The sequence below is a fragment of the Ochotona curzoniae genome, unplaced genomic scaffold (assembly GCF_017591425.1).
Source record: "Ochotona curzoniae isolate NIBS_2020 unplaced genomic scaffold, NIBS_Ocur_1.0 scaffold_1852, whole genome shotgun sequence".
Taxonomy (NCBI): domain Eukaryota; kingdom Metazoa; phylum Chordata; class Mammalia; order Lagomorpha; family Ochotonidae; genus Ochotona; species Ochotona curzoniae.
Window position 1 is genome coordinate 13,879,880 of NW_024467087.1, and position 27,922 is coordinate 13,907,801.

General features: G+C 44.0%; 1 protein-coding gene across 2 annotated transcripts in view; it reads left to right on the forward strand.

Annotated features, from left to right (window-relative positions):
• Positions 1-27,922, forward strand: part of FRMD7 (FERM domain containing 7) — a 54,202-nt gene that overhangs the window by 14,874 nt on the left and 11,406 nt on the right. Inside the window, exons 2-5 of one of the 2 annotated variants that reach the window (XM_040999949.1) lie at positions 16,197-16,301; positions 17,095-17,137; positions 19,417-19,495; positions 22,702-22,799. In XM_040999949.1, coding sequence (XP_040855883.1) covers positions 16,197-16,301; positions 17,095-17,137; positions 19,417-19,495; positions 22,702-22,799 — 325 coding nt within the window. The remainder of the gene's footprint in view (positions 1-16,196; positions 16,302-17,094; positions 17,138-19,416; positions 19,496-22,701; positions 22,800-27,922) is intronic. The other variant, XM_040999950.1, reaches the window with a different exon arrangement.

A 27,922-nucleotide genomic window follows, 5' to 3' on the forward strand; every position in this document is an offset into this window, starting at 1 on the left:
AACAAACCTTGCGTTGGGGATGAACCTCCCAGCACTCTTGTTAGAATGCCCACGTTCTACACCATAGTGCTTGGTGGATACGTCGCTGCCTCTTGCTTCTGCCATGTGCCTTCCTGCTAACACAGATCTTGGGAGGCACTGGGAATAGCTCAAGTAAATGGGTTGCTGCGGCCCACATGGGAGACCAGCACTGGGGTCCTGGCTTCCAGCTTCAGCCCCAGCCCAGCCACAGTTGTTGTAGGCATTGAGAGAGTAAATGCGTAAACCAAATATGAAAGATATATTTATGTTGACACAATGTTTTGAAGTCCGTGTAGTCTTTTTCTTTTTTTTTTTTTCGCAATAGGTACTGCCCGTGAACATTTGAAGCACCCATGTGGATACAGATGTGTGTTCCTTGCAGCACAATACATTACTCATGATTTTTTTGGTGGCAATCAGTCAGGAAGAGAGCAGAGCTTACTGGAGTCTAGTGTGTAGCAAGGAGGAGGTGAAGGGACTAGAAAGAACCAGGAGAACAGACTAGAAGAACCAGGGTCTGAAGCCCAGGTGGGTGTCTGGGTAGGGAAGTGGGAGTCAGTCGAGAGGTCCTAAATGTGGCAAGCTAGGAGGTTGGCAAGAAGCCAACTTAAGAGAGTGGTGGGAGACCCCCCTCCCTGTGCCCCAGGGCAAGCCTGGTCACTTAGTACAGTGCGCAGGTGGTGACAGGCAGGCACACCTGGCTAGCATGAGGGTGCTGAGAGTGGGGGGTGAGACACTTCAGAGCTGGCTGACTCGCTGGAGTGATAGCTCGCATGGCCTCTCACGGTATTCATCAGCCAGGAGCCCTCGGCCATTGTTTTTTTTTTGCTCATATTGAAATGTTCATATTCACTTTTCAACAGACAATAGAAGCTCCGCTCATGATAAACAATTGTGACGGGGCTGCTGAAGTGAGATGCTCACAGCGGAAATATGATGAGGGCTATATGGGAGCTCTAAGTATTATCACTACCTCACAGTTTTCATTTGGTAAACTTAGGATGATTCTGAAACAAAATGTTAAACAAGAAACTTTTGAGGAGCCGATGCAGTGGCTTGACAGGGTAATCTTCTACCTGCAAGTACTGGCATCCCATATGGGCACCAATGCATGCCCCGGCTGCTTCACTTCCCATCCAGCTCCCTGATTACAGTCAGTAGAGGTTGAACCAATCCTAGGGACCCTGCACCCCTATGGTAGACCTAGAAAAAGCTCCTGGCTCCTGGTTTCGGATCGGCTCAGCTCTGGCCATTGCGGCCATTTGGGGAATGAACCAATGGATGAAAGCTCTTTATGTTTCTCCTTCTCTCTGTAAATATACCTCTCCAATAAAAATAAATAAATGATCAAAAAAGAAAACTTCTGAGAAGAAAAAGAAAATTCAATGAAAATATCAGTCCAACATTCAAAGTTTAATAGATAGATAGATATAGATACGGACTTGGAGGATCTGTTGCAAACTGTCTTTGAGATGGGAGGGAGAGAGAGAAACGCTCCCAGCCACTAGCTTACTTCCTCAATAAGCACAAAGACTGGAGTGCGCATGTGTTGAAACCAGGAGCCAGTACTCATGCAAGTCTCCCATGTCAGTGGTAAGAAGCCAATGACTTGAGCCATCAGCACTACATTACACAGTCTGCATTAGCAAGAAGCTGGAGACAGGAGCTAGAGCCAGGAATCAAATCCAGGCACTTGGACTCCATGAGTATCTTAACTACTAGGCCAAATGTCCATTTCTGTTATATACTTAAGACACTAAACTCTTACTTTCCTAAAAATTCCTAATCTCCAAGTGTATGTCCCCATTCCACTTAATTTGGAATAGTTTCCCAAATATGTGTTTTAAAAGATTTTCTAAATAGTCTATCTAGATTCTCTGCAGGAACCCACATATACTAGGCTTCATGTCCAAGCATTTTCAAAGGTGCCGTTCCTTAAGGGACTTCATTATGGAGTTTCTGTGATATTCACAGCCTGTCAGTGCAGAGTCACTTTCAACCTGCCTGCAGCCCCACTGGGCAAGAGAGTTGAGTATTTTTCCAAGTGAAGGGAAGCTGACCACAAGAAGGAAGAAACAGGAAGCAGGAAGACATGAGCCTTTAGAAGACCCAGGGTGCACTGGAGTAAGAAGCAGGGGGTGAGAGCATGGAGCGCACCCCAGTACAGCCCAAAGTTCAGAGAGATGACAAAGTCAGGGAAATGCAGAGTGAATTTGAAAAGAAACAGTAATCAAAAGAACAAGTTACAGGTGTTTATCTCTTTCTATTTTAAAAATCTATTATTTACCATAATACAATTTTGTAGTATAGGGGTCCTTCCCTGCTTTCTCCTCCTCCCTCCCTGTCCCCTCTTGCTATTATTCCCCAAATTATCTCAGTACTTTCTTATCCCTCACACACCTTAGATACTAGGTTTCCCTTTGCCTTTTTAAAGACAGCCTGGTGTGATTCAAAGGAACCACTATTGGAGGTAGGAAGACCCTGATTTCACTCCAAGGTCTGCTCTTCACCTGCTGAAAGACCCCAGGCAAGCTTCGTAACTGCTCTGGTCCTAAATTTCCCCACGGGAGAGGCTTGGAGTACATGATAATGTGCTCTCTGTTTTCCTTGGTGCCTCATATTGCTAGATATATGCAGAGTCAAGTTCAAACTCAAACGAAAATTCCAACTACCATTTAGAATCATGCATGATGCACAGGGCACAGATTTAGTGCTAAAGCATTACGCGGAACAAACAATTATAATTGTTTTAATTACCCAGGGTAGCTAGTAATTTCCACAAGACTTGAGAGCACTGTCTTGAGAATGCTGTTATTATGCTGTCACTTTGCAATAGTCCTTCTAATATAGGCATGTTAATTTCAGTGTCCCAGGAGTGGGGGTAAGATTGCTGTTAGGGTGGCTATATTGTGGGCATTTTCTTAGTGTTAAGGATGATTTTTAAGTTTTTATTTGTTATATCTGTTAGAGAGAGAGAGAGAGGGGAGAGAGATGAGAGATATTTCCTATCCCTCTCCAGATGTTTGCTAAAGCCAAGAAGGCAGGAATGGCGTAAGGCTGAAGCCTGAAATTTGGGAACTCAATCCAGGCTCTCATTGCGGGTGGCAGAAACCTAAGAACTTGAACAATACCTGCTGCTTGTGAGGGTCTGGATCAACAGGAGCTGGAATTAGGAGCAGCATCCTAACCAAAGCCCAGGTTTGGGAAGGAGAAATTGTGGGGTCTGGAGCAGCATCTTAACTGCTGTGCCAGACACCTGCCTATGGAGGCTGACTCTGTCCAGTTGAGAGAGTCATCTGCTCCAACCACCTGTCCCAGTTAAGAGTGTGAATCGGGCCTGCACGAGGCCTCAGGCAATGGCTCCTTATCATTTCCTGGAAGCTATGAAAAGGTGTCTGCCACCCATCTCAAACATAGCTCAGGTCCTGGACCAGCTGAATGATTTGTGAAGCCTCTTCTGCCACATCCCCATTAGTCGCCATAGGGGCACATGGAGTAGAGGAGTGATTTTTTTTTTTTTTTCAGCTTCTGTAAAGTGGCCTGGGTCAGAAATCTTTGTGAATAGTTACTCCCAAGCAACTTTCTTTTTTAAAAAAGATTTATTTTTATTACATTTTTATTGGAAAGGTGGATATACAGAGAGGAGAGACAGAGAGGAAGATCTTCGGGATAGAACCGGCGCCCATATGGGATCCCGGGGTGTGCAAGGCGAGGACCTTAACCACTTGCGCCACCGCGCTGGGCCCCCCAGGCAACTTTTAACCTTCTGGTTTTGACACTGCCTAGCAGTGCTTTGAACTGCTTTATGTTTTTTCAGAAATAAAATAAAAACCGGTTACAATCTGGGGTGAATTTCACATGTGCACAAGCAACATAAGGGTTATTCTTGCTCTACCCTCAGCAGGAACTCTAAAGTACACAGCAAAACTGTGCTTCCCTTCCGGCTTTATTGCTGAGTCCTGCGGGCTCTGGGGAAAGGGCCCCAGTCGACTTCCTACTTAGTCTGTGCTCTTTGACTGTGTCTAACTGCACCTTCCCCTCCACCAGCTGCTCTAAGCCCAGGATGCCTGTGGAGAGTGCTCCCTCTCAGAATGAATTGCTACTGCCTAGCAATTGGCCTCGCACAGCTCTCAGCGGTTCTCCTTTTTTGCCATGAGTTAAACCCCCAAAAAGCTTGGTCAATGATTTCTTCTGTCCTACCCTAAAAAGGCACATGCTTTCCTATTTTCCTGGAAACTTTATACCCACTGCAAACTTTCTAGAGTATATTCACTTTATTTCTTGCAAAACTGGTTTCCTCTGACTACACTGGTAAGTATGGAAGGTATGCATGCACTGTTTTTTTTTTTCTTTTGGATGATTTTTACATAGTTGCTTAGGGTGTGATGGGTCAAGGGCTAGAGGAAGGTGGGTGAGACCATTATTTCCACATTCTCTTTTTTTCCTTCCAGTACCTGGGGAAAGGAGGGAGATAAAGGGAACCTCCCAACAGACTCCATACCCTGGGATGGGGGACAGCTATCCAGTGCCATCCCAGGGTCCCCGATGTGGGACATGCTACAAGGGTCCTGCTCAAGAGTTTTCAATAGTTCAACAGTTCTGAATTGCTGCTGATCTTGTCACTCCAAGTACAATGAAATCTCTCCAGAATCTCCTAGCTGTCATAGTCCACCTTAGCGTCTCCATTTGCCCAAATACTCACTGCCAACACTTGGCTGGGGTAGTTGATCAGTTTGTTCTGTCCTCTGTCCTCTGTTACGGTACCAGGTGTCCTCTGAAGGCTCCAATGGACTGCCATATCCTCCATGTGCATCTGGATATGCTGTCCACTGCTCCATCTAGGCCACTGAGGAGGTCTAGCTCTGACATATGCACGCCATGATCAGACCATGGAACCTTTAATTCTCTCCATGACTGGAGTTTTCGGTCTAACACTTCAGTTGGTAGGGGGGATACCCAAAGCATCATCATCTGAGGAGATCCCAGACCTGATTCTTGTGTGTGCATGCCAATTCAGGGTCCAGCACAGTCCACTGAACAAATCAGGCTATGCGCATACTGGTGGTTGCAATTGTTGGGTCAGTTCTGTTTCCAGCCCTGATTTCTACACAAACCAATGGGTGTTGCAGCCCAGCCCAATCCTGCCCACCACATACTTGGCCCTCACTCAAACCAGTGGGAGCTGCAGCCTAGTCGAAGCAACTTGCATTAATCGCCACAAGGCCTGTCCCCTGCCCTAGTTCAGGTGCTTGCCAGTATGTACAGCAAACTGTTCCAGTCTGTCTCACATCCCATTTAGCCCTTGTACATGTCAATGGGCATTGAAGCCTAGTCCAATGCAACCAGTCTCACTATTCATTCCATGCTGGTGCTGGTGGGTGCCACTCTGTCTTAGCCATACCTGCCTCTAGTTTTCATACTTACCAGTGGGAATGGCAACCCAAGAGGGAGGTGCCCACTTTTCCTAATGGGCCCACTCCCACTGCTGGATCTTGCACTATCCAGGTGATTCTGCAGATCAGCTTGACAGAATTTACCCCCCAGGCAACATCTGCCAACTGACGCTGTGGCAAAGCCCAACTAACCCACACCCACTCTGGCTTATGCATGCACCAATAGGAACAGTAACCTAGCTTGGCTTTCCCCCAATTCAGCTCACATGGAGGGCAACAGGTGTTGTAGCCCTGTCCAGCCTGATCTGCTCCCAACCCAGCTCTCACGCTCACCAGTGGGAGTAGTGGTCCAGCAAGGGAGCCCCCCTGCAGTCCTCCTCCTGGGTTTGCCCCCTCCCCTCTGGGTCTCAAGTGTGCTGGTTGGACACTGTGGCCCAGTCCACGGCCTGCCTCACCTTAGCATTTGCCAGTGGCTGGACCAGGCTCACCCTCAATTCCAACTCACGCTGGTGAGGGCTACAGTCTAGCCCAGCCCAGCTGGCCCCCAGTCCCAATCCTAATGTGAACCGGCTGGCATTGCAGCCCAACTTGGCATGAGCCACATACCATTCTGGTTCTCAGATTTGCCAGCGGATGATGTGAACTGGCCTAGCTTAGCTCGCCTCCAACCTGAACCAAATGTATGCCGGTGGGTACCATTACCTCTCCTGGTCCAGGCCCCTCCTTACCATAGTTCTTGCACTCACTTGCAGGGACTATGTCCTGACAGAGGAGTTCCTCAAGCTCCTCCATCAGAACCTCTCCAAATACCAGATCTTGGTGGGTCCATGGGCCAGCCCAATTTAGTCTATCTCCTGTCCTAGCAGGAACCGTGGCCTTTCCTGACTAGCCCTCACACAATCCAGGTTCTTACTGTTGGGCGTTACAGCCCAGTCAGGCCTGTTGCACACCCAGACACAGTTCACACATGCACCTATATTTTATATAAAATCTTTATTTATTTAAAAGTAGTTACAGGGACTGTCACAATGGCTCAACTGGCTAATCCAACAGAGGGCTTCAATAACTGCATAGATTGATGAAGAATATTCCATGCTTCCTGATGTCTAGCTAGAGTGGCATAGGGAGAATTCAGTAAGAAAGCATGGATGGGGAGTAGGTGAGGGAAGCTGTCTGAGTCACCCCTTGTTGTGGACGCGGTTGGTGGACCACTTGGTAAAGAAACAAATGTTATTGATGTGGAAAATACTTCCTAAATGCTGCAACATATAGCCTGAGTTCAGACTTGGTGGATGCAAACTTTTACCATGGCAGAAGGCAAGAGGACAATAAGTCTGTAAGACCCACAAAGAAAATGCCAGAAATCCGTAGGATCCTCTCTCTCTCTCCCTCATATGCGAGTACAAGTCCAATTGCATTCTGATGGATACATGTCCCACATGTAAGGGCACTTCCAAAAGTTCAAACAAAAGTCTTTTTTGGTGCAAAAGTATCCTCTTGGAATTCATGCATAGGGTTTGCATAATTTGCATTTGCATGCACTTTCTTAAAAAGAATTATTTACTTTAAATAATAATAATGGGGGGGGGAAGAATAGAGCGAAGGGGGAGAGGGAGAGAGATCTTCCACCCATTGCTTCACTCCCTGAATAGCTGCAACAGCTGAGCTGAGCCAGACTGAAGCTAGGAGCCAGAAACCCCATTTGGCTCTTCCACGTGGGTGGCAGGGGCTCAAATATTTAGGCCATCTTCTGCTGCCTTTGCTGGGTACATTAGCAGGGACTGGATTGGAAGTGGAGCAGCAGGGGTTGGAACTAGCACTCCTCTGCAAAATGCAGGTGTTGAAATGGGTAGTTTCATCTGCTACACTTCAACCCCAGCTCATTCCATCAACTTTTTTTTAAGAAGATTTATTTATTTTCATTGGGAAATCAGCTTTGCAGCAAGAAGGAGAGACAAAAAGATCTTCCCAAATGGCTACAGTGGCTGGAGCTGAGCTGATCCAAAAATCATGAGCCAGGAGTTTCCTCCAGGTCTCCCATGCGGGTGGAGGGTCCTAAGGACTTGGGCCCTCCTCCACTGCTTTCCCAGGCAACAATCAGGATGCTGGATGAGAAGTGGAGCAGCTGGGACATGAATTGGTGCCCATATGGGATGCCAGCGCTTGGAGGTGGAGCATTAGCCAGTTGAGATATTTGCCCCAAACTTTCTGAAGTACTTCCATAGCAGCTTCTCTCACCTGAGCTCTGGCAACAACACGTGCTCCTCGGACTGTCATCAGTTTCACCTCCTTCTGCCTTCATCCCTTCTACTCTTATTCCTCAGGGTGGAATCCACAGAACAGCAACAACAGCAGTCTCAGCTAGCCTCTGGGTATGAATACAGATTCCCAGGCCCTGCCTTCACCTATGGCATTAGAATCCGCAATGCAACAAAGCCTCCAGATGATTAACATGTGTTTTACAGCTTGGGAATCTGTGCCCTAACTACTCCGAAAGCAGTATTCCTAGGACACCAGTCTAATGCTGTGGATTCACTGCTTGAAGTCCTTCAGCCACATGCTGCTCCCCCCTCCCCACCATGGCACATAGCTTCATGGGCTACAAAAGGCCTTCTTTGGTGTGTCCAATGTTCTAGCCACTGCATCTGACTTTTTCTCTTTTAGCAATACCAAAAATGCTTGCAGGCTTATTGCTCACACTCCATTTTGTAATTTCTTACACCTTACTTCTTTTTACCTAACTTCACTCCTTCCCTCATGCCTCCAATTAAGTACCCTCTCCATTAGGAATCATTTTTGCTACCCCCCTCCTTTTACCCATCTTCACGGACTAAGTGCCCTTTGGGTGTTATTCAATACTGACCCTTGTATACAGACCTCTGCAAAGACACTTTATCCAGACTACTGTGATGAACCACTGCTGTGCCTGCTTTGAGTGCCAACTTATGTGTCCCTGGGTGATAATGCCTACATCTTGTTTATGTCAGTACCGCCGCGGCCCAGGAAACTGTCTGCGACACAGTGGGTGCGCAGTAATGTGTGTGGATTCAGAGGGACTGCTGAAATGGTCACAAAGGGTAAAAGCATCTCTGAGGGGACTTCACAAGGTTCCTGGGGGAGGGCACTAATAGACACGTTTAGCTAGATGCCAAGAAAATGTTGAAAGCCATGCACAGTTTCTTTTTTTCCATAATACTTTTTGTACAAAAGGACAAAAAGACAAGTGTATCCTAATTAAGCCCACAGTTTGAATGGCTCAAAATTGCAAGGGGAGAACAAAGCACCCCCCCACCACCACCAAAAAGGAGATGGAAGAAATGAAATGACAAGCTAAAGGCAAGATGCTAGGGGAGCTTTTCAGGTGCTCATGAAGGAGAAAGTACAGACAGCAAAGTCAACTCTGCGCCCGTCTTGGGTGTGGATGTGATGGCTCAACTTGCCCCACAAAAAAGTGCAATGAGAGGGATAAACGAACGGAAAGGTAACTCATTTACTTGCCACTGCAGCAGTGGTCGCAGGCACTGGGTTCTATGAGACAAAACCAATAGTCATGTGTATGATGCTTGCTACTACTGATCTTGAATAGTCAGATACACAGTGGCCTTGTCAGAACATAGCCCTTAGATGGTCCAAATGCTTACAGCTAGGTAACTACAATCCAGAGACCGTTCATGGCAGCTCAAAGTTATTCATGTTGTGACAATATAGTTAGCACTTTGGTCCCTTGTCACCCTCAAAACTGTCCAAGTTTAGCCAATAAAATATATGGCCACTCTACCCACTTATACATACTGACTGGGCTTTCCTATGGCCCAGGAGCTGTGCAATGCACTTAATGTTATCATTAGTTGCATTCTATGGTTCTTTTAGGAATTGACATACAGTGAACACATCAGAGAAGTCATCCTTTTAAAGTGTATGACTAAGTGGTTTTTGGCTTATTCACTGTGTTGTGCAACCATCACAGATATCTAATTCCAGAATATTCTCATCGCCTCAAACAGAAATCTCTCATTAGCTCTCCATTCCAGCCCTCCTCACTCTGTAACAACCATGCATCTTCTTTGTACGCCTAAGGATTTGGCTATTCTGGACATTCCGTAGAAATGGAACTTTAATATATGGTCTTTTGTGTCTGGCTTCTGAAGATTCTTAGAAATGAGGAAACTGAGACTTTGAGAGATGGAGTGGTCTGCCCAAGATCACTTATCTCATGGGTAGAGGAGAGCTAAGGCCAAGTACATCTGGCTACAGAGCCTGCATTCCTGGTCACCCTGGTGTGCTGCCCCTCATATTTATTGCAGGTGCTCGGCACATTCTTGGCCTTCTGGAACTGAGTGCATTCTTTCCAAAATGCCTCACAAATTTGCATTATCTGGGAGTGGATTTAGCAGTTCAAAAGAACAACAAAAAGGGCATACATGTAAAAATGTAAAAAAAAAAAATATATGGTAAGTGATGTGAACTGTAAAGCTGGGTCCATGGTTTGAACTGTGGACTGGTTCACACTCTCCAAAAATCTAAACTGTGAAGCTCTAACCCCTCATGTGACTGAATCGGAGACAGGAAATCAAGGTGAAATGAGGTCATATGGCTGGGGTCCTTATTCAATAGGGTATCAAATAGGATTGATAGCCACATCCCCCTTCCTCCCTTCTCCCTCTCTTTCCGTTAAAGATGTATTTACATATTTGAAACGGAGAGAAAGAATTTGTCATTCCTTGGTTTACTCCTAGATAATCCCAACAGTCAGGGCTGGGCCCAGCTGAAGCCAGAAGCCAAGAGTTTCACCCAGGTCTCCCAAATAGGCACATGGTGCCCAAGCCCTTGGGCCATCCTCTGCTGCTTTCCCAGGCACATTAGCAGGGAACTGGGTCAGAAGTGGAAGAGCCAGGACTGAAAACAGACAACCCTAATCCCATCCCTCTGCTTTTCCCTCTCCCCTGTCTTCTTCCTCTCACTCCTTCTCTCTTCTGTCTCTGCTCTCTCCCGTCCCTCCCTTCCTCGCCTTCCCCCATTTGAGAGCATAGCAAGAAGATGGCTATATGCATTCGGAAAGAGCTGCCTTTACCAGAGCCCTACCAGAGCCATGCCACTACCCTCTTGGCTCTCTAGCCTTCAGGTTGTGTGGAAATTCGTTTATATTACTTGTGACCGCAGTCCGTGGTATTCTGTTACGGCAGCCCTAGCTGGATACGCTGCTTGTATTTTGGGCTAACAATTGAGGCACAAGCACAGAGTGTGAGTGACTAGCACATGTACGTTAAGAGCAATTTCCTGAAGGGAAGGTCGGAAATTTTGGAAAGCCAAAACTGGCATTTCAAGCAGAAGCAACTACAAGACAATTTGTGATTTTTAAGTGTTGTGATAGCTGTTGGATTCCTTTGAGGGACAATAAAAAGTATAAGGAAAAAGTAAAAATATCCTACTTGTCTTACTGTCCCCAATATGTTATTTGTTCCAGTCGATCCTTTTCTGAAACCTTAATTGTAATGTATGTGTTACATATACTATCAATATGTGGATATAATAAAATCTCGTTGTTCTAATGTCAAAGTTTATGCATCTCTTAAGTTTGCATATGACTTTTATAATTTATAAAACACTTACATATTAGCCAATTGTGATGTAAGGCCAGGTCCTTTTTCTGAATACGTGTTTCTGATTGTGTTCACCTTTGCCTTCCTTCTGTGAAACACCATGCTGAATTATCTATGATTTGCATTTATGACTCTGTTTGTAAAGACTTACTTGTTTGAAAGGTAGAGTGACACAGAGAGAGAGCACAAGAGCTAGTGAGAGATCTTCCATCCTCTGGTTCTCTCCCCGAATAGTTACAGTGACTGGGATTGGGTCAGACCAGAGCCAGAAGCCAGGAATGCCATTCTGATCTGACATGTGATTGGCAGAGGCCTAAGCAGTTCATTCTCTGGCACCTCCTCAGGAACATTAGTAGGTAGCTCAATTGCAAGTTGAGCAGCTGGGATTCATAAGAACGCTGCAGGTGGTGGCTCAATCTGCTGGGCCATGCCATCAGCCTCCAGCACTTATTTCTTAGTGTTAAACATGAATACATTAGTTGCTTACAAAGCCATTTGAGGACAGAATCCCTCTAAATTTTTGTTTTTCTTTCCCACCACTATCTTGTTGCCATCACATCCAAAACCAATTTGTCTCACATTTTGTGGATGGACCCACCTTACTCAAGAGTAAGGAGATCAACTTTAGTCTCATGGAAACAATTCTTGATTTTACCAGTCATGATACTTTTTGCCATACATATAATTTAATGAAAGCATGGAATTGGCATACCCAGTGAAACTGTTAAAAATAGCTTCAACAAAAATAATTATTTGTAAACACGGAATTCAACTGGAAGCTGTCAAAATGTACAATCAATTTAAGGTATCCTGCTAACCAGGAGCTTTCATCATTGATGTGGGCATCTGCCAATGTTTGCTTTTAATTTTTAAAATTTATTTTATTTACTTGAAAGGCTGACATACATACGTATACACACATACAGAGAGAGAGAGAGACATGGAGAGAGAGAGAAGAGTTCTTATATACTGATTTACTCTCCAAAGTCTTGCAACAGCTAGGTTTAAGTCAGGACAAAAAGCAAGAGCCAAGAACTCAATCTTTGCATCCCACATGTACAGCAGGGACCCAAAAACCTGCGTCATCATCTGCTGCCTCTTTGGGTATGCATTAGCAGGAAGCTGCCTCTGGGAGCAGAACTGGAACTCTACCACAGGCACTTTGATCTGGGTTGGGGGTATCTCAAGCTGTGTCTTAACCTTTATGCCACGTGTCCATTGCACCAGCGTTTTCATGAAGGAATGGAATGCATTGCCTGCTGATTGTTGGTTAAGAAGGTTTCTGCCGTCCTTGCTCATTAAAATAATAATAATAATCCAGACACATGCAGAGTAAAAAACTGAAGTCTTCCTCGTTGTGTGCATTCTCCAGGAATAATACTGCTAGCAGTTTGCTGTATATCCTTCCCTATTCGTTTCCATGCATTTGTCCACATGTGTACCTTGTGTAATTCGTATGATGTACCAGGCACTGCACTGAGACCCTGAGTTGAATGATCTTCCGTAATCCCCATAACCATCTTATGAGATTATAGCAGTCTTACTTCCATTTTATAGATGAGTAAATGGAGGGTCAGAAAACTTCGGTAATTTACCCAAAACTGTGTAGTGACTAATTTGTTTTACTCCTAAAGGGGACTCCCATGCTAATGAACATGAATTGAGTTAAATGTGTGGGTCTATTCTACTTTCTTTTTCAGTAAACACTTCCTGAATGTGGTTCTTTACCGGCCACTTGCTTAAGGCAAGGTATTCAGACACTGGGATACTTATCTTCAGATAAGGTTCATCAGTCTTTGAGCTAGATGATTTGCCCCAGTCCTCCACTTAAAGAGTATTGCAAGATTACCATCAGGTAATTTTAACAAATTGCTAACCACTCTGGGTGCAAAGAAACTTCAATAATTTGCTTGTTAGAGGTAACCACTTCAAATAGTATTGTTTTCTCAAGAAGATGCATTGGGAGCCCTAAATCTCAGTTTTGCAATGATTCTGACTCCATGAACTAGATTTATAAGTACTAGTTCTGCAAGGCCTATTTAAAATAATACGTATGAGATAGGAATCTAGCATAGCAGTTAAGACACACAACATAACAGTTGAGTCACACATGGCACTGGTGGGTGTGAAACCTGCTTCTAGCTCCTGACTTGAGGTTCCTGCTAGTGTAGACCCCAGAAGTCAGCAGTGATGGCTCAGGGGGTTGGTTTCCCACCAAGCCACAACCTGACCGGTACTGAATTTCCAGCTCCCAGCTTCAGGTTATTCCAGTTTCAGCCATTGGAGGTTTTTGAGTGGGGGAGTTGAGGAAGAATGGGAGCATGAAGTAGCAAGTGAGAGCTCTTTGTCTCTTTCTCGCTCTCTTTCTGTCAAATAGATTTAAACTGTAAGTGATTTTTGAAAAAGTACACCTATTATTAAAAGGTAGGCACTGCTGGACTGCAATCCAAGGGAGATGAGGACCAGATAGGATTCAGATTTGTAGTCTGAGTTTCTAGAGTGGGAGGACTGACTGATGGGAAAGAATTTAGATCCACTAAGCAGCTTGATTAGCATACTGAGAAGTGCCAGCTTCCACAAGAGCCAGTAACTGTTCAGCGACTTGGAAGGCCAGAGAAAAGAAAAGTTATACATAAGTAGATAATATGAGACAGAGAGGCGTAACATCGAAATGGAGGAATAGGATCGTAATGGTAAAAACAAAACAAAAATCAAGTGAAAGCTTGCACGTTGAGACAGACCCGAGACCTTACCTATTATGCAAGACATTCCACAGTGCTGGCCAATTCTGACAGAGCTATGGAGGACTGCAGGAAAGGGCCGCTCCTTGTAGACGAGGGTGGAAAGCCAGAGCCATGAGCCATATGAGCGCCCAATCTCCATAGGTGTAAATACCACTGGTTGGGGGAGCCAGTTGGCAACCTTTACAGGAGAGTGGCCAAATCAGGGGCTTATTCATATTGTACCAGCACTTGGTGTGGGATCTGATGGAGGGAAGCAAAGTGAAAGCCTTGGGTTGGAACGATGGGAGACTGCAGAAACATTTAAGCATATAGACACGTGGAATGTGGCTGTGTGGATAGGAAGGATTACGTGCCCCCGTGCAAAATAAGGACAGATGGTGAAGAGGAAAGAGGTAAAACTCGAGCTTCTCAAATTGCAAAGAAACTGGAGCCCAGGACAGCAATTTGGCCTTTGTGATTGAATTGAGTATTTACTGTTGGAAAAAGTATGGTTGTCATCCCTCTCTTTATAGAGATCCTCTTTTCTAAATGTTGTTGTTTCATAATAAAAACTCCTGTGGCAGCTCCTTGTCTGTAGGATGTCAAAAATAGGAATGATTTCATCTGCCTGGAATGGTCTGTGTCAGCACTCGCTCTAGGCAAGGTTGCCACATAGGCAAGAACTACCCCCCTTACCTGCTCCCTACCTCCAGCACCCCCTGCCCTTGGCATCACTCCTGCCCACTCGTAGGGCTGCTCCCCTTTCCCTGACTCGTAGTTTCAATAACATTGCCCACAGCACATGGAAGTCCCAATCTCTCCAAGGTGCTAGAGATGCCTTAGATTTCACCATTTTGTGGCCTATTTGTGTTGAGAAATAGAACCCTGGTTAACCCAAATGAATCTCGAGTTGTTGGAGCCCTGGGCAAGATAGCCAAGCACAGAGGCAGAGGGGTGTATTTTTGGTCAGTGGGAGTCGGCTGGCGTGGGTGGAGTGGGGTGGGGGTGGCTGCCGGGAGGAAGTTTTCCTGGAAGCTCTTAATGCCCAGCTGTAGGCTCTGTTACTGTGGTACTGCCTTGAGGCAGAAGCGGGGGTGGGTGCTGGATGGACTGCTGACCTCTCAAGGTTGCTGCTAATTCTGTGTGTCGGTGATTTCCAGCGACATTTCCCTGCACCCTGGCCTCCTTTGCAGCACTTCCTTCACCATGTGACTCTGCTTTAACGAGGGGTTTTCAGCAACGTGTCTTTGTGCCTATCAGCCAGGACCCAATTTTCCCATCAGCTTCCTTTCTGGAACTGCAACCCTCAAGTTCAAAAATGGTGATTGCTGAAGATCAGCCTCCACCATTACTCGGTGCAAAAAGAGATTTTCTGAGCGCTCTTCAAACATCTTTTTCTCAGAGAAGGATCTGGGCGCTCACGATGATGTGTGTGGACTTTATGGTTTAAAAAAAATAGTGGGTTTATGTGAACAGAGTGCTGGATGCAGATTCAATGAGCCCATCTCTAAAAAGTGAGAAAGAAGGAAAGGGGAGAGGAGAGGAGAGGGGAGGGGAGGGAAGGGGAGGGGAGGGGAGGGGAGGGGAGGAGAGGAGAGGAGAGGAGAGAACTCTACTTCAGGAGTGTATTTAATTACTTTAATCAGTTTCAAATTGGAGCAATAAATATTTAGGTGGTCCTACTGTGTGCCAGCTTCTGAGCCTCTTGAATGGTAGGGAGAATAAAGCCAGGTCTGTGCTGCTGGGGGAACAGGGAGAAATGCAATTTCAGTGGGAAAGTAAAAATCCAGTGTAACAAGTACCAGTTACGAGGTAAGCCCTATTATTTGGGAGCACCAGAGACTGTGCTCTTGCTTTAACCTACTGCAGACAGGGTGTGGGGACAGCTCTCCTGGGGAGGGCAATGGGTGGAGAAGCAATGACAGCAGCAAAGGCATGGGGGCAGGAAGCAACTTGCCATGCGCGGGGGACAAGGAGCAGGCTGCGATTTTTAAGAGAGGAATGCCGTGATAGAGGAGCAGGAGATGAGGCTGCAGGGGCAGGGCCTCCTGAGTCACGGAGATGTTATGTGGATGGAACCACTGCAGGCTTCTCTGCCAGGGAAAAGTGGGATCAGATTTACAGCTTCATTGAACTGACAATTTGGGCAAGATCATTCCAACTGTCTACGGGATTGATGAAAGAACTCCATCCAAAGAGTCAACTTGCAGATGGAGCCAAATCTAAACACGAGGCTCTCTTTGGCCAAAAGAGTTTGTCATCAGTCTGAGGTTGTTTGGGGGATATCCCTTAACACAACCTTCAGAGGCAGCTGTGAAGCTTGTCTTCATTTTGTAGAACCCAGTTGAAAGGAATCAGGGCTCCAACAAAGGCCTGTGGCTTCTCCCCCTCATCCCACCCAGAGTAGCTATAACAGATTAAGAACACACACTGTGCTCTGATGTCTTTGTTTCATTTAGCAAAAATCCTCTGGGAAGGCACTGTTTAACCTGAGTTGCAGCCATCTCAACCTTGCTGAGAAGGAGTATTTCGGATTGGAATTCTGCAGCCATTCTGGAAATAATGTAAGTCTGTTTTTTTTTTACAGGGGCCTCTGCATCTAGAATAGCTTTCAAATGCAGTTAATAGTGAAGTCATTGGGGCTCAAAGCTTTGATGAAATTATCTACATTCTTGCCAAGCACCTGAAAATGGTAGTTCTTTTTCCCTACTTCCTCCTCATTAGGGTAAAGGCCACCTTCTGTTTGCCAAGCATCTGTCCTTTCAGCCTTTCTCATGCTTGTCACTTTGTGATCAAGTTACCATGCTTTATCTATTTTGACCTCAGTCCCCGGAATCAGGAACCCTCCTTCACCACACACTATTCAGGGGCCTCTCCTTCCCGCTTAGGTTCTCCCATTCACCCCAATTCTTCCACTGTGTCCTGCCTTGGAAGTTTGTAACCTGGCACCTGCCCAGAAAGCCTCATTAAGTCTTTGAAGCTGGCCTTTAAGTTTAAGGAGCGCAAGAGCCAAACGTAAAGCCAAATGCCTTCTGTAGTCTTCGTAGCAACTAATGAGCCTTGTATGTGTCACCTCTCTTGTCCTTACATCGGCAGAGGTGCATGATTCAAATGTCAACAATGGAGTTCATAGATCAAAAATGTTCACTGTCCTTAGGGAGCTATGAGAGCCAGGCTGAATGTGGTAATGGTACGTCATCCTTCTGACACTGCTATCTGTTTCCAGCTATCTTTGGAAGTCAAAATAGTTCTGATATTTCTTTCTTTCATATTAACCTTTATCTGTTACCAAACAGGAAAAGAAAAGCTGCATTCAATCGCCATGTTCTACCAATATTTTCATTAATGTTATTCCAGGTTTGGTTGGAACTTCTGAAGCCCATAACAAAACAAGTAAAAAGTAAGTATGGAAAATCACTTAAGTAATAGAGTTCCCAGCTCAAAATTGAAAAAATATTTCGGCAACACCACCCAATTCCTCACTTTGCTAGAAGGGGAGCAAGAGACTTGGATGAGTGATTTAAATCCTACATATATCCAGAAAATGTAGCAATTTGGAGAACTGGTTAGTTCTGCCTGAGATGAAGGAAATCACACCCCTGGAGCTTTAACTAGATTTGAATAACCTGGATCATGACAGCAGTCAGTAAATGGGTTCTGAGAATCTCTGTCACACTCAGTCACTGCGAGTCCACAGCATCCTAGATGTCGATCTGTAATGCAGGCACCTGCTGCCGGAAGCTGTTCTCATTTTGTGTCATCACAAGCATTGCTCACTCATTTCAATTGGGATTTCAGCACCCAGGGTGTATGAAATGCTTCCCTCAGGATGGTTGTTTTCAGATTTCAGTGTGTATTGGGATCACCTGGGTTTCTTCAAAAACTCACATTCCAGAGCTTTGTTCCTGGGTTGGGGGTTAGCAACCTGCCTGTTTAACAAATTCCTCATATGTTTCTGAGGTGAGTAAATTTCCTTTTCTTCTTGTTGTTGTTGTTTATAGGATTTTAGTTACTTGGAAGGCAGAGTGACACAGAGGGAGACCCATGGATGGAGATCTTCCACCTGTTAATTCACTCCTCAAATGGCTGCACTAGCCACAGCTGGCCCAAACTAAAGGCAGGAGCCAGCAACTCCATTCTGATCTTTTATATGGGTATCAGGAGTTGAAGTACCTAGGCTGTTTTGGGTTGCCTTCCCAGCCACATTTGCAGGAAGCTAGACTGGAAGCAGAACAGTAGGAAATCCAACTGGCACTCAGATATGGAATGCTGTTGTCCATGTGTTGGTTTAACCCTCTGAGCCACAATGTCAGGCCTGGGAGGTAGATTTTAATGCATTGAGAAACACTCTCTTATGGTCTCTTTTCTGATTCCTCCCCCTGATTGCTTTTCAATTGTTGGTGCTTTCCAAACTTCTGTCGGTCCCCACCATGTAACAATGTGGCATATTCCAATAGATTCCAACTGGATTCTCACCAATCCATCATCTACAGAAGGATCTACTTAAAACACAATTCTGACTATATGACTCTCCTGCTTAAAATGATTTCACATCTCCCTATTGCTCTGAGAGGAGCAATCTATTAGCAAAACACACACAAAGCTCTAGACTCTGAATAACTTTCTAGCCTTGCCCCTGTCATTGGCCATTTTGTATTCCTACCTCTGCTGACTTTGACAAAACTAATCTCCAGTATAGGCTCCAAAGGTTAATATACAGGATGACAAATTAGATTGTAACCCCAGATAAACAAATGACATTTGTGGGGAGGGGAATACGAGGCTTTTCAAAAAATTCATAGAAATGTTTATTATGAGAAAACTATGCATGGATTTCAGAAAATTTGCACCAAGCTGAACTTATCTTTCAATTCCTCTAAAAGAAAAGGTTGTAAAGATAAGGAGATAGCTTTATCTGTGTATTTGAAAGGTGAAGAGACCTCTCAAACAGAACCTCTCATAAAAAGAAAGTGGCTCCCTTGCAGTGGCTTGTCCCCAAATATCCACAACAGCTGTGGCTGGATTGGGCAGAAGCCAAGAGCTGCAAACTCACAATCCAGGTCTTGCATGTGAGTGGGGAATCACTTGAAGCATCCTTGCTACTTTTAAGGGTCTGCATTAACAGGACACTGGGATCAGGAGCATCACCAGAAATCAAACCCAGAAACTCTCATATAGGATGCAGATATCCCAATGGGCACATTAAGCACAGCCAAAAACCTGCCACAAGGATATGATGTCTTAATGTGATTTTTAGATCAACACAGCACCCCTTCTAGTTCCCTTGATGTCATCCTTTGACCAGGTAATAGTCACTAGCTCCAGCTGAAGCTGGGCTTTTTTTTTTTTAAGATGGGAATGTAGAATCCCAACTAGCAAGTGATATATTTTTACGAATGGAACTTTTTATAGCGAGGACATTGTAGGCCCCAAAGGAACAAATATTTACCCAAGGGGAAAGAGATTGGGAAAGAAGGGTAGAAAAATTTACCCCATATCTATCTGCATCGACTCACTCTACAAACAGAAATACTTTATACATGTGAAAAATTTGAAATGGAGAAGCCTTTGGGAGGAAGCAATGATGAAGGGAGGGAAGAGAGAAGGGGTGGTGTGTGTAGACCTGTAACTGTTGTGATGGACATTGGAATAAAACTTATGGAGATATTGTGTTTTAAGATCCTAAGGAGATTGTTTTCAAATTTATGGTGAAATTTTTCCCAGTGGACCCTGGACATCTGCGGGAAGAACTTACAAGGTAAGTTACAAGGCATTTCCCTGCGTGTCTGCCGTATGATATTTCTTAAACACCAATATGCTTGGAAGTAATGGTTTTGTATGAAGCATGTGTCTTTACTTCCAATTAAAAGGAGAATTCCTTCTAATATTTATAATGATGCTTTTACATTATGTTACTTTACTTTCTACCTTTTTTATATCTGCCATGTCATGATATGTCTACATGTCAGAAAGCTTGTAACAGTGAAATGAATGAGTATGTTATTATAATAACTTGGAGACAAGTAATAGGAGAGGATTTTAGAGAGAGGGAAGCGGGGGAGGGATGAAGCTCTATGCTTGTAAATCTGTTTTGTGGAAAAGAAACAAAAAGAACGATTGTTCTCCACTCAGCTGGGAAAGAGCTTCTGGCCCTCTTTGGAAGGCTTGGTTTAAAATCACTTTCTGCGAGATGTTGAAGAGCTGGAAAGAGGGAGGGCCTGGCTGGTCCCCGAGGTGTTGCTCTGCCAAAGGACAGGGACTGGAGGGAGCAAGGGAGTGGCTTTCTAGAAGCAGTAGGAGCCTGAGTGATCTCTTGGGGGACTGTGCCATTAACCGCCACAACAGTAAGTGTGCTCTCCTTCATGGCAGCTGTGTTCCAATCAGGGGGTATGCCAACTGCTTGCCAGGGTCCTTGAGAAATGAGGGAGTGCCTGCCGTAGGGAGAGGGGGGATTTTCTGAAATGATGGTAGGCACGTGGGGAAAATGCCTTTCAGAATTACAGTGTAAACCAATTTCTGTAAAGGTACATTGTCAACATAGGAATCTCCAAAACTTTATTCTGCTTTCTAAACTTACACACTTAGCACATACTAGGGATCTAGGAGATCATCTAATCCAGCCTTCTTCATGGGTAGATGAGGAAGCAGACCAAGGGAATCAGAGGTGATTTAGTCACAATACAGCATGTGTAGTTGCATTCCTTGGTGTCTCTTCTCTAACATGGGTGAAGAGCGGTTCATCTTCACCCCTTTCCTGAAGAAGAAAGGGTTTTTGCAGAAGTCACTTTTTGTAAGCTTCCCTTTCTTTCTAATTCCCTCCCCCTCACATTTGTAGGTTGTATACCACATCATCAGATAACTTGATGTATTCATATCTATCTCAGTTTGCAGTTGCTGGGCCATTTCAGAGGAGTTTTAAATTGTGACCAATCTGATGGAGATAAACTTTCTCCAAAAAAAGAGAATGAGGAAATCAATGTGATAATAAATGATTCATCAGCTGTTCAGAGCAATGATTTGGTATTTGCAGCAAGCAGCTGCCTTAACAGCAAGGAAAGTGTCAAATGAAGTTTCCCTTCTCCCTTGCTGGGTGCAAAATGGAAGGCACTTTCCCTTCAGCAGCTGAAGCTGATTATTCTCACTTACATCTACATTTGAAAACAGGCAATGCCAAAGGTTAGGCTTTCTTTGTTTTTTTCCCCCATTGGTCTATTTAAGAATTCTTTATTATAGCTGAATGTAAGAGGATGCCTGGTTTGCGGCTAATACATGAGTTATTGAGAGTGGTATGCAAATATAATTTTTTCTAATTGAATCACTTCAAAATGCATTAGGGAAGCTCACAATTTGAAAGATTATAATAATGAATGCTTTTGCAAGCTGAATAATCACCTGCTTATTTACCTATTTTTTTCAATCTGGATATTCATCTTTTGCCTACAATTAATTTTGGTTCATCACATTTCCTTCAAGGCTTAATTGGTTAAAGAAATATTCCACACAGAATATCATTTAGCAATTCACATTATATGAGTTTTCAAGAAGTTCGTGGAAAATGCATATTACAGAAAAGCTGTATCTATTTAAATTTTTTTGCCCCTCCATATCTTATATTTTAATTCCAGTTTATCCAAGTTTTAGAAGTTCCTCTGCATTTGTAAGGAAGTGCTCACAGAAGATAATCAATTCATGATTCAAAATATACAATAAAATACTGGAAATAGTTTTGGACCACCACAGATATCAGCCTGTGGTGGAGTTTCTGTTGTGTATGTTTTTCTACAGCAATTGGCTTTTCTTTGATCTTTATCAAGGATCACTCTTAAACATGTGAGATTAAAAAGTATGGAACAAAGGAAACCTGTATTTTACACATCTCTGAAGAGCCTTCTGTGGGGAAAGAAAAGGGGGACGATCTGGCTTATTGCCACTCAGGAACCATTAATTACATGCCTATTCGTTGTAAAGTGCTGTGTGCTAGGTTCTGGATAGTGGTCCAGGCAGCAGGAGTAAGATGAGTAGCAGTCATGGCCTGCGGTCTGTGATTTCTGAGGCTTGGATTCAGTGGCACGCCTCAGTTCTAGTCACAGCTGCATTATCTTTGGATGATGTGACATTATCAAAATCACCTAATGCCTGTATTTTCTGTGATGTTTCCCCTGGTGTATTTATCCAAAGGAGGGAAGGGAAGAGATGGGGAGAGGAGAGGAATGAGTATCCATTTGCTAGTTCATTTCCCAAATGTCTTCAATGGCTAGAGCTTGGTTAGATCCAGACTTGGAGCTAAGAACTGAAATTTGAGTCTCTTACATGAATGGTAGGAGCCCAATCACTTGAGCCATCCTTGCTGAGTCGTAGAGAGTGTATTAGCAGGAAGCTGAAGTCATAAGCCTGAGCCAGACACTGAACCCAGATACTCCCATGGGGGTACAGACATCTCAACCAGGGTCTTCAAAACAAGGTTAAACAAGCCTGCCGTCCCCACCATTTCTGTGTTGGTAAAATGTGGTGATTTTTCCTGTTCCACCAAACTCCCATGTTGTTGGGATAGTGCGAGCTTGACAACACTTGGTAAACAGTGCAGGACTGGCTTCCCAAGAGCCCTTCTTGCTGGATCTCCTTTTCTCTCTTGTTAGGGATGTGGCTTTGCTCTGGGGCAGAAACCAACAGAGATTGATGGGCCAACTCCCTCAAGTTGGCGAGAGCATTTGGCCAGGGTTATTCCTCATGGCTGTGAAAATTGCCAGAGTGCTGGCTCAGCTCAGCTGTGGTCTGGGGCTGCTTTGGGGACTGAAGCAAAGCCTCTGTAATTACTCACCACTCCTCAAAAGGCATGTGACTGACTGGGGGTGCACTTCCTGTCTTGAATCACTTGGGATCTCGTAGAAGGGAAATGTGTCTTTCTTACTCCTGTTTGTTCTCTCTAGAGATTTCTAACTGCCCCCCCCCCCAACTTCATTGCAGGTATCTTTTTACTCTGCAAATAAAGAAGGATTTAGCTCTAGGAAGACTTCCATGCAGTGACAAGTGCACAGCGCTGATGGTATCTCACATCTTACAATGTAAGTAGCAAATGTCTGCTTTGGGGCCTGTCATCAAGGGAGAGGACCAAGCAGAGGAACTGCGCACCCTTTAAGCGCCTGTCATTGTGTTAGATGCTACAGAGGATACAAAGCCTGGATGAAATTGGTCCAGTTAAAAAGAGGCTACTTTGTTGTAGTCACTGGGATTTGAATAAGTCCCGTGCCTTACTACCTTCTGTTGTGGGATAAAGTTCCCCTCAGTTCCCTGAAGCTGACTTTCCTCTTCATCTTTAAAATAATGACATGTGTGTGTGTTGGGTGGGGTGGTGGGTGTGATGGCTCAACTACCTAATCCTCCCACTTGCAGGTGTTGGTACCCATATGGGTGATGGTTCATGTCCCGGCTGTTCCATTTAATATCTAATTCCATACTTGTGGCCTGGGTGAGCAGTGGAGAGGCACCCTGCACCCACATGGGAGACCTGGAAGAAGCTCCTGGCTGCTGGTTTTGGACCAGTCCAGATCTGGCCATTGTGGCCATGTGGGGAGTGAATCAGGAGATGGAAGATCTTTCTGTCTCTCTTTCTCTCTGTAAATATGCCTTTCCCATAAAAATAAATAATTTAAAAAATAATAGTGACAAGAATACCTTCCACATAGAAGGTGTAGATGGAAAGCTAACATCAATTTTCTTATGTCTCTGTCCAAGATCCAGTCTTGAAAAATCTGGGCATAGGTATTATCAGGCAATCTGCCAACTCCCTCGGCTTGCCCCAGGCTATGTCTCTGGTACCTGCTTCCTGCAGCCCAGTGACACATTGAATGTGATTTCTATTTTGTTCTTTATCATAGTGAGGAAGAACAAAGGCCAGAGTGCAGCAGGTGGAGAGAGACTCAAAGAGAAATAGGCCCCAAGCATCTATTAGCCTTTCCTATATCCTGACAGCCAAGTAGCTTCAGGACACAGGTGGAAGGAGACCTGGCATATAGCAGGAAGTTGCATAGGGCTAACCAGGCTGTTCCCACAACCTACAGGACAGGGACTGGGCAGCTGGAGACAGAATCTTTAGTCCTAGGACCAAGCTATACTTTTCCTCCCAAGAATAAGGGATTCCTCACTCACACTGCAGGATGATAACTTCATTTCTTGCTGGTTTCACAAGTTCATTTTCCAACTATTTCCCTTGCCTTCCTGACAGCCTGGAAATGGTGGATGTCTGATTTCACTGGGCTCACCACATTAACGTGCTTGGATAGGGACAGTGTTTGACTCAGTATTCACTAAGAAACTCCTGGCTAAGACAGAAGATGAGAAGCCCTAGAACCCACAAAGAGAGGGTGAAACAACAGAAATAGTGATCACAGGTGACTGATTGAGGAGGTGACCTTGGTGCTGGGATTTGAAAGACCAAAGAGAAGTTGGATAGGTAGTGATAGAGAAAGCACAATGAAAATGAGCAGTGGGCCAAAAAGCAGCAGTAATAGGGGATAAAGAACCATCCAGTTCAGGTCACGCATAAGGTCTATTTAGGAGAAGTAGTGGGAAATGGAGGGTGTTGAGTGCCAAGGGACACTGGCTCGATGTCCAGTAATGCACTTGGCCCTGGGATTGGGCCACACAGGGTAGAAGCTAAAGAAAAGAATGCTGGAAGCCATCAGTCTCCACTAGCTGTTAAAAGAGTAGAGATTGGAGTTCCTGGACAGTCTCTTTTAGGGAAACAATTTCCTTCTTAACAGTTTTGCCTGATGGATTTGGGCATTCCCTAGTGGCCATTTCTGAAATAGCACTTGCTTTAACAGAGAATGTTTTGTTAACAGCAATGCCTTACATATGGGGGGTGGGGGACTGACAAAACAGAAAAACTAAATTCCCAATGAGTTAATTAGCCTGTCCCAGTTACACTCAGTCAGACTGAATGAAGGAACACAACTGATTTTTTCATTGATTCATGCATCCGATATCTGTTGAATCCCACTGCATTCTATGCATTGAGGAAATTCCACATCTGATTAGGTCTGCTTATTTCTACTTTACATGCCTCTCTACTCTAGCCAGATAGTTCCTCCTGAATACAACTTGTACATTTCAATTCTTAGTTCCTGTAATAACAATGCTTTGCTATTCATTCAGCAAATATTTATACAGTCTGTAGCTCGTGCCAGATATTATAGCCGTTGGGAACACAGATAGCAGTGATAAGCGGGCAAAACCCTTCTCTTGATGGAGCTCATATTCTGGGCAGGAGGGAGAATCAGACAACAATCAAAACAAGTGCATCAATTGCGATGAGAGTGAGAAGGTGATAAGAGAAATAAAGCCTAGAAAGGAGATGCAGAATTCTAGGGACAGGTGCTATTTTTTTAAAAAAAATAAGATGGCCAAAGTAGGCATATTGTGAAGGTGACAGCTGAACGAAGAGTTTGAAAGAAGTAATAGAGGTCTGAGGACGTGGGGCAGTGTGGGGAGTGGGGTGGAGTCGTCAAGAAGGTTTGTGTGTATGGCTAGGTCTGCTTGTGAGAGGAAGGGAATAATGAAGCCGAGTCTTCAAAGCATGCTCAAGACCTAGAACATGAGTCCAGAGGCACTGGGAAGCCACTGAAGAGGTTTAAGCACAGGAGTGAAATCATGTGAATTGGATTTTCATGGGAATTATGTTGACTTCCGGGATGAAAGTAGACCCTAGGAATGTGGAAGTGGGAGGGCAGAGAAGCGGTTATTGCAGTGGAGAGGAATGATGGTATTTGGGACGAGCATGAGGATGATGAAGATGGCCATCACAACTGTCACCTTCTGTTGCCGGTGATATTTACTCATCTGCATGTCATTCATTGTTCTCTGCCTAGCTTGTCTTAGCAATATTGTTTGTCAGTGTGCAAATCTTCTGATTCTTCTATTTGTTGCTCTGTATTTTATAGTTTTTGAGTGCAATCATAAATGAAATTATTTATTTGATTTTATTTTAGAGTTGTTCATTGTTAATATCTGCAAGTGTAGGTAGCTTTTCTGTTTTGGTCTTCTGTCTTGCAATTACTGAACTCATTCATTAATTGTGTTAATTTTTTTGCAGCTGCTTTATATAGGGTCGCATTGAACACAAGATAGTTTTATCTCTTGCTTTTCAGTGCAAATTCTTCCTATTCTTTTTCTTGCCTGATTGCACTGATTAGAAACACCTGTACAAAGTGGACTGCCCCGGCAAAGCCATCCATCATTTCTGATTCCTGGTCTTTGGGAAAAGCATTCAGTTTCTCATTGCATGGGATGAATATGACCTTAGCTGTAGGTTTTCCATAGATAGTCTTCACCAAGTTAAAGAAGTTTGCTTTGATTCCTCATTTGTTGAGTATTTCTTTTTTTTTTTTTTGAGTGTTTCTAACAATAAAAGAATGTTGGATTTTTTTTTGTTGTTGTTGTTGTATTCTGACAACAATGTGTGGTGGTGTTTTCCCTCTATTGTATTAACATATTTTGTTATGTTAATCGATTTTTATCTATTGAACTCACTCTGCAAACCTGGGATAAATGTCACTTGTTCATAGTGTACAATCCTTTAGGTGTGTTTCTAGATTCAGTCTACTGGTGTTTTGTTGAGGATTTTTATCTATGTATTTATCAGAGAGATTTGAGCTGTAGTTTTCTTACAATGTTTCATCTGATTTTTGTAACAGGGTAATGCTGGATTGATAGAATGAGTTGGCATGTAATCTACTATCTTCTAAAATAAGAATTGGTTATTTGTTCTTTGAACATTGGTAAAACTAATTAAATGAACCAGCTGAGTCTGTATTTTAGTGTGATTTGCACATTTGTCAAGACTAGTGAAAAGAATAACAGCTAAAAGAGCTATTGCTTTGGTCCTGTAAGATGCTTTTTGAATAGACAGCTTCATTCTATTGTGAGTTTCAAATATAAATACACACCTCTCCATTGTAAAAATGGACATACCATCTGTCTGAAACACAAATGGAAAATCAAAATAGAAGAAAGAAAGGTCAGCCTTCCAGCACCCATACTCGGATCTCTATTGTTCATACCTAAGAGGAGAGTACCACACAATTTCATGGAGTGTCTATTCACTCTGGCAGTGTCTATTATGCTGATTTACATATCTGGGTTTCCATTTGTGTTAGCCTAGACATCACAATTTAGAGCAAATGTTCTGAACTGTGACTTCAAGGTATATAGGTGTCCAGAAAGTGATTCACATAAATCAGACAGAGAGGGAAGAGGTGTGAACATCATAACGAAGACAAATGAATGAAAAATTCAAAACAGCATGGGATCATTTACATTAGGGGTGGAAAATCCTAAATTATCTCTCTTGCCTTTGCAGGCATAGTGTTCTAAGAAATGTTTACACTAACAACAAATTGGAGACATTTAAAAAAAGAATAAATTGTGGGGCCCAGCGCTGTGGCCTAGTGTCTAAAGTCCTCACCTTGAATGTGCCGGGATCCCATATGAGCCGGGTTCTAATCCCAGCAGCCCCGCTTCCCACCCAGCACCCTGCCTGTGGCCTGGAAAAGCAGTTGAGGACGGCCCAAAGCCTTGGGTCTCTGTACCCACGTGGGAGACCTGAAGGAAGTTCCTGGCTCCTGGTTTCAGATCAGCGCAGCACCAGCCGTTGCAGTCACTTGGGGAGTGAAACCATCTGATGGAAGATCTTCCTCTCTGTCTCCCCCCCCTCTCTATATATATCTGACTTTGCAATAAAAATAAATAAATCTTAAAAAAAAGAATAAATTGTGATCATGGGTAAACTGTCAACCATTTGGAAAAGTCCGAATAAGTTCCAGAACAATTAATCTATTTGAAATTCTAGAAAACTGGGGATTAGTTACTAGAGTACAAATCTGCGGAGTGATGAACTGAGGGTGAGTGATTGGCATTGCAGTTGATCTTTCCCTTTCTTGATAATATATGATTAGGGTAGAATGGGGTAGCATCATTGATTTTGTTTGCTAGGGCTGCCATAACAGGATATTAGAGGCTGCATGGGTTAAATAGCAGACATTCATTTTCTGAAAGTTTTGGAGTCTTGAAGTTCAAGATAAAGGTGTCAGTCTTCTGAAGCCTCTCTCCTTGGCTATTAGATGGCCAGCTGCTTACTGTGTACTCACATTTCTGGTGTCTGTTTGGGTGTCTGCATTTTCTTATTTTT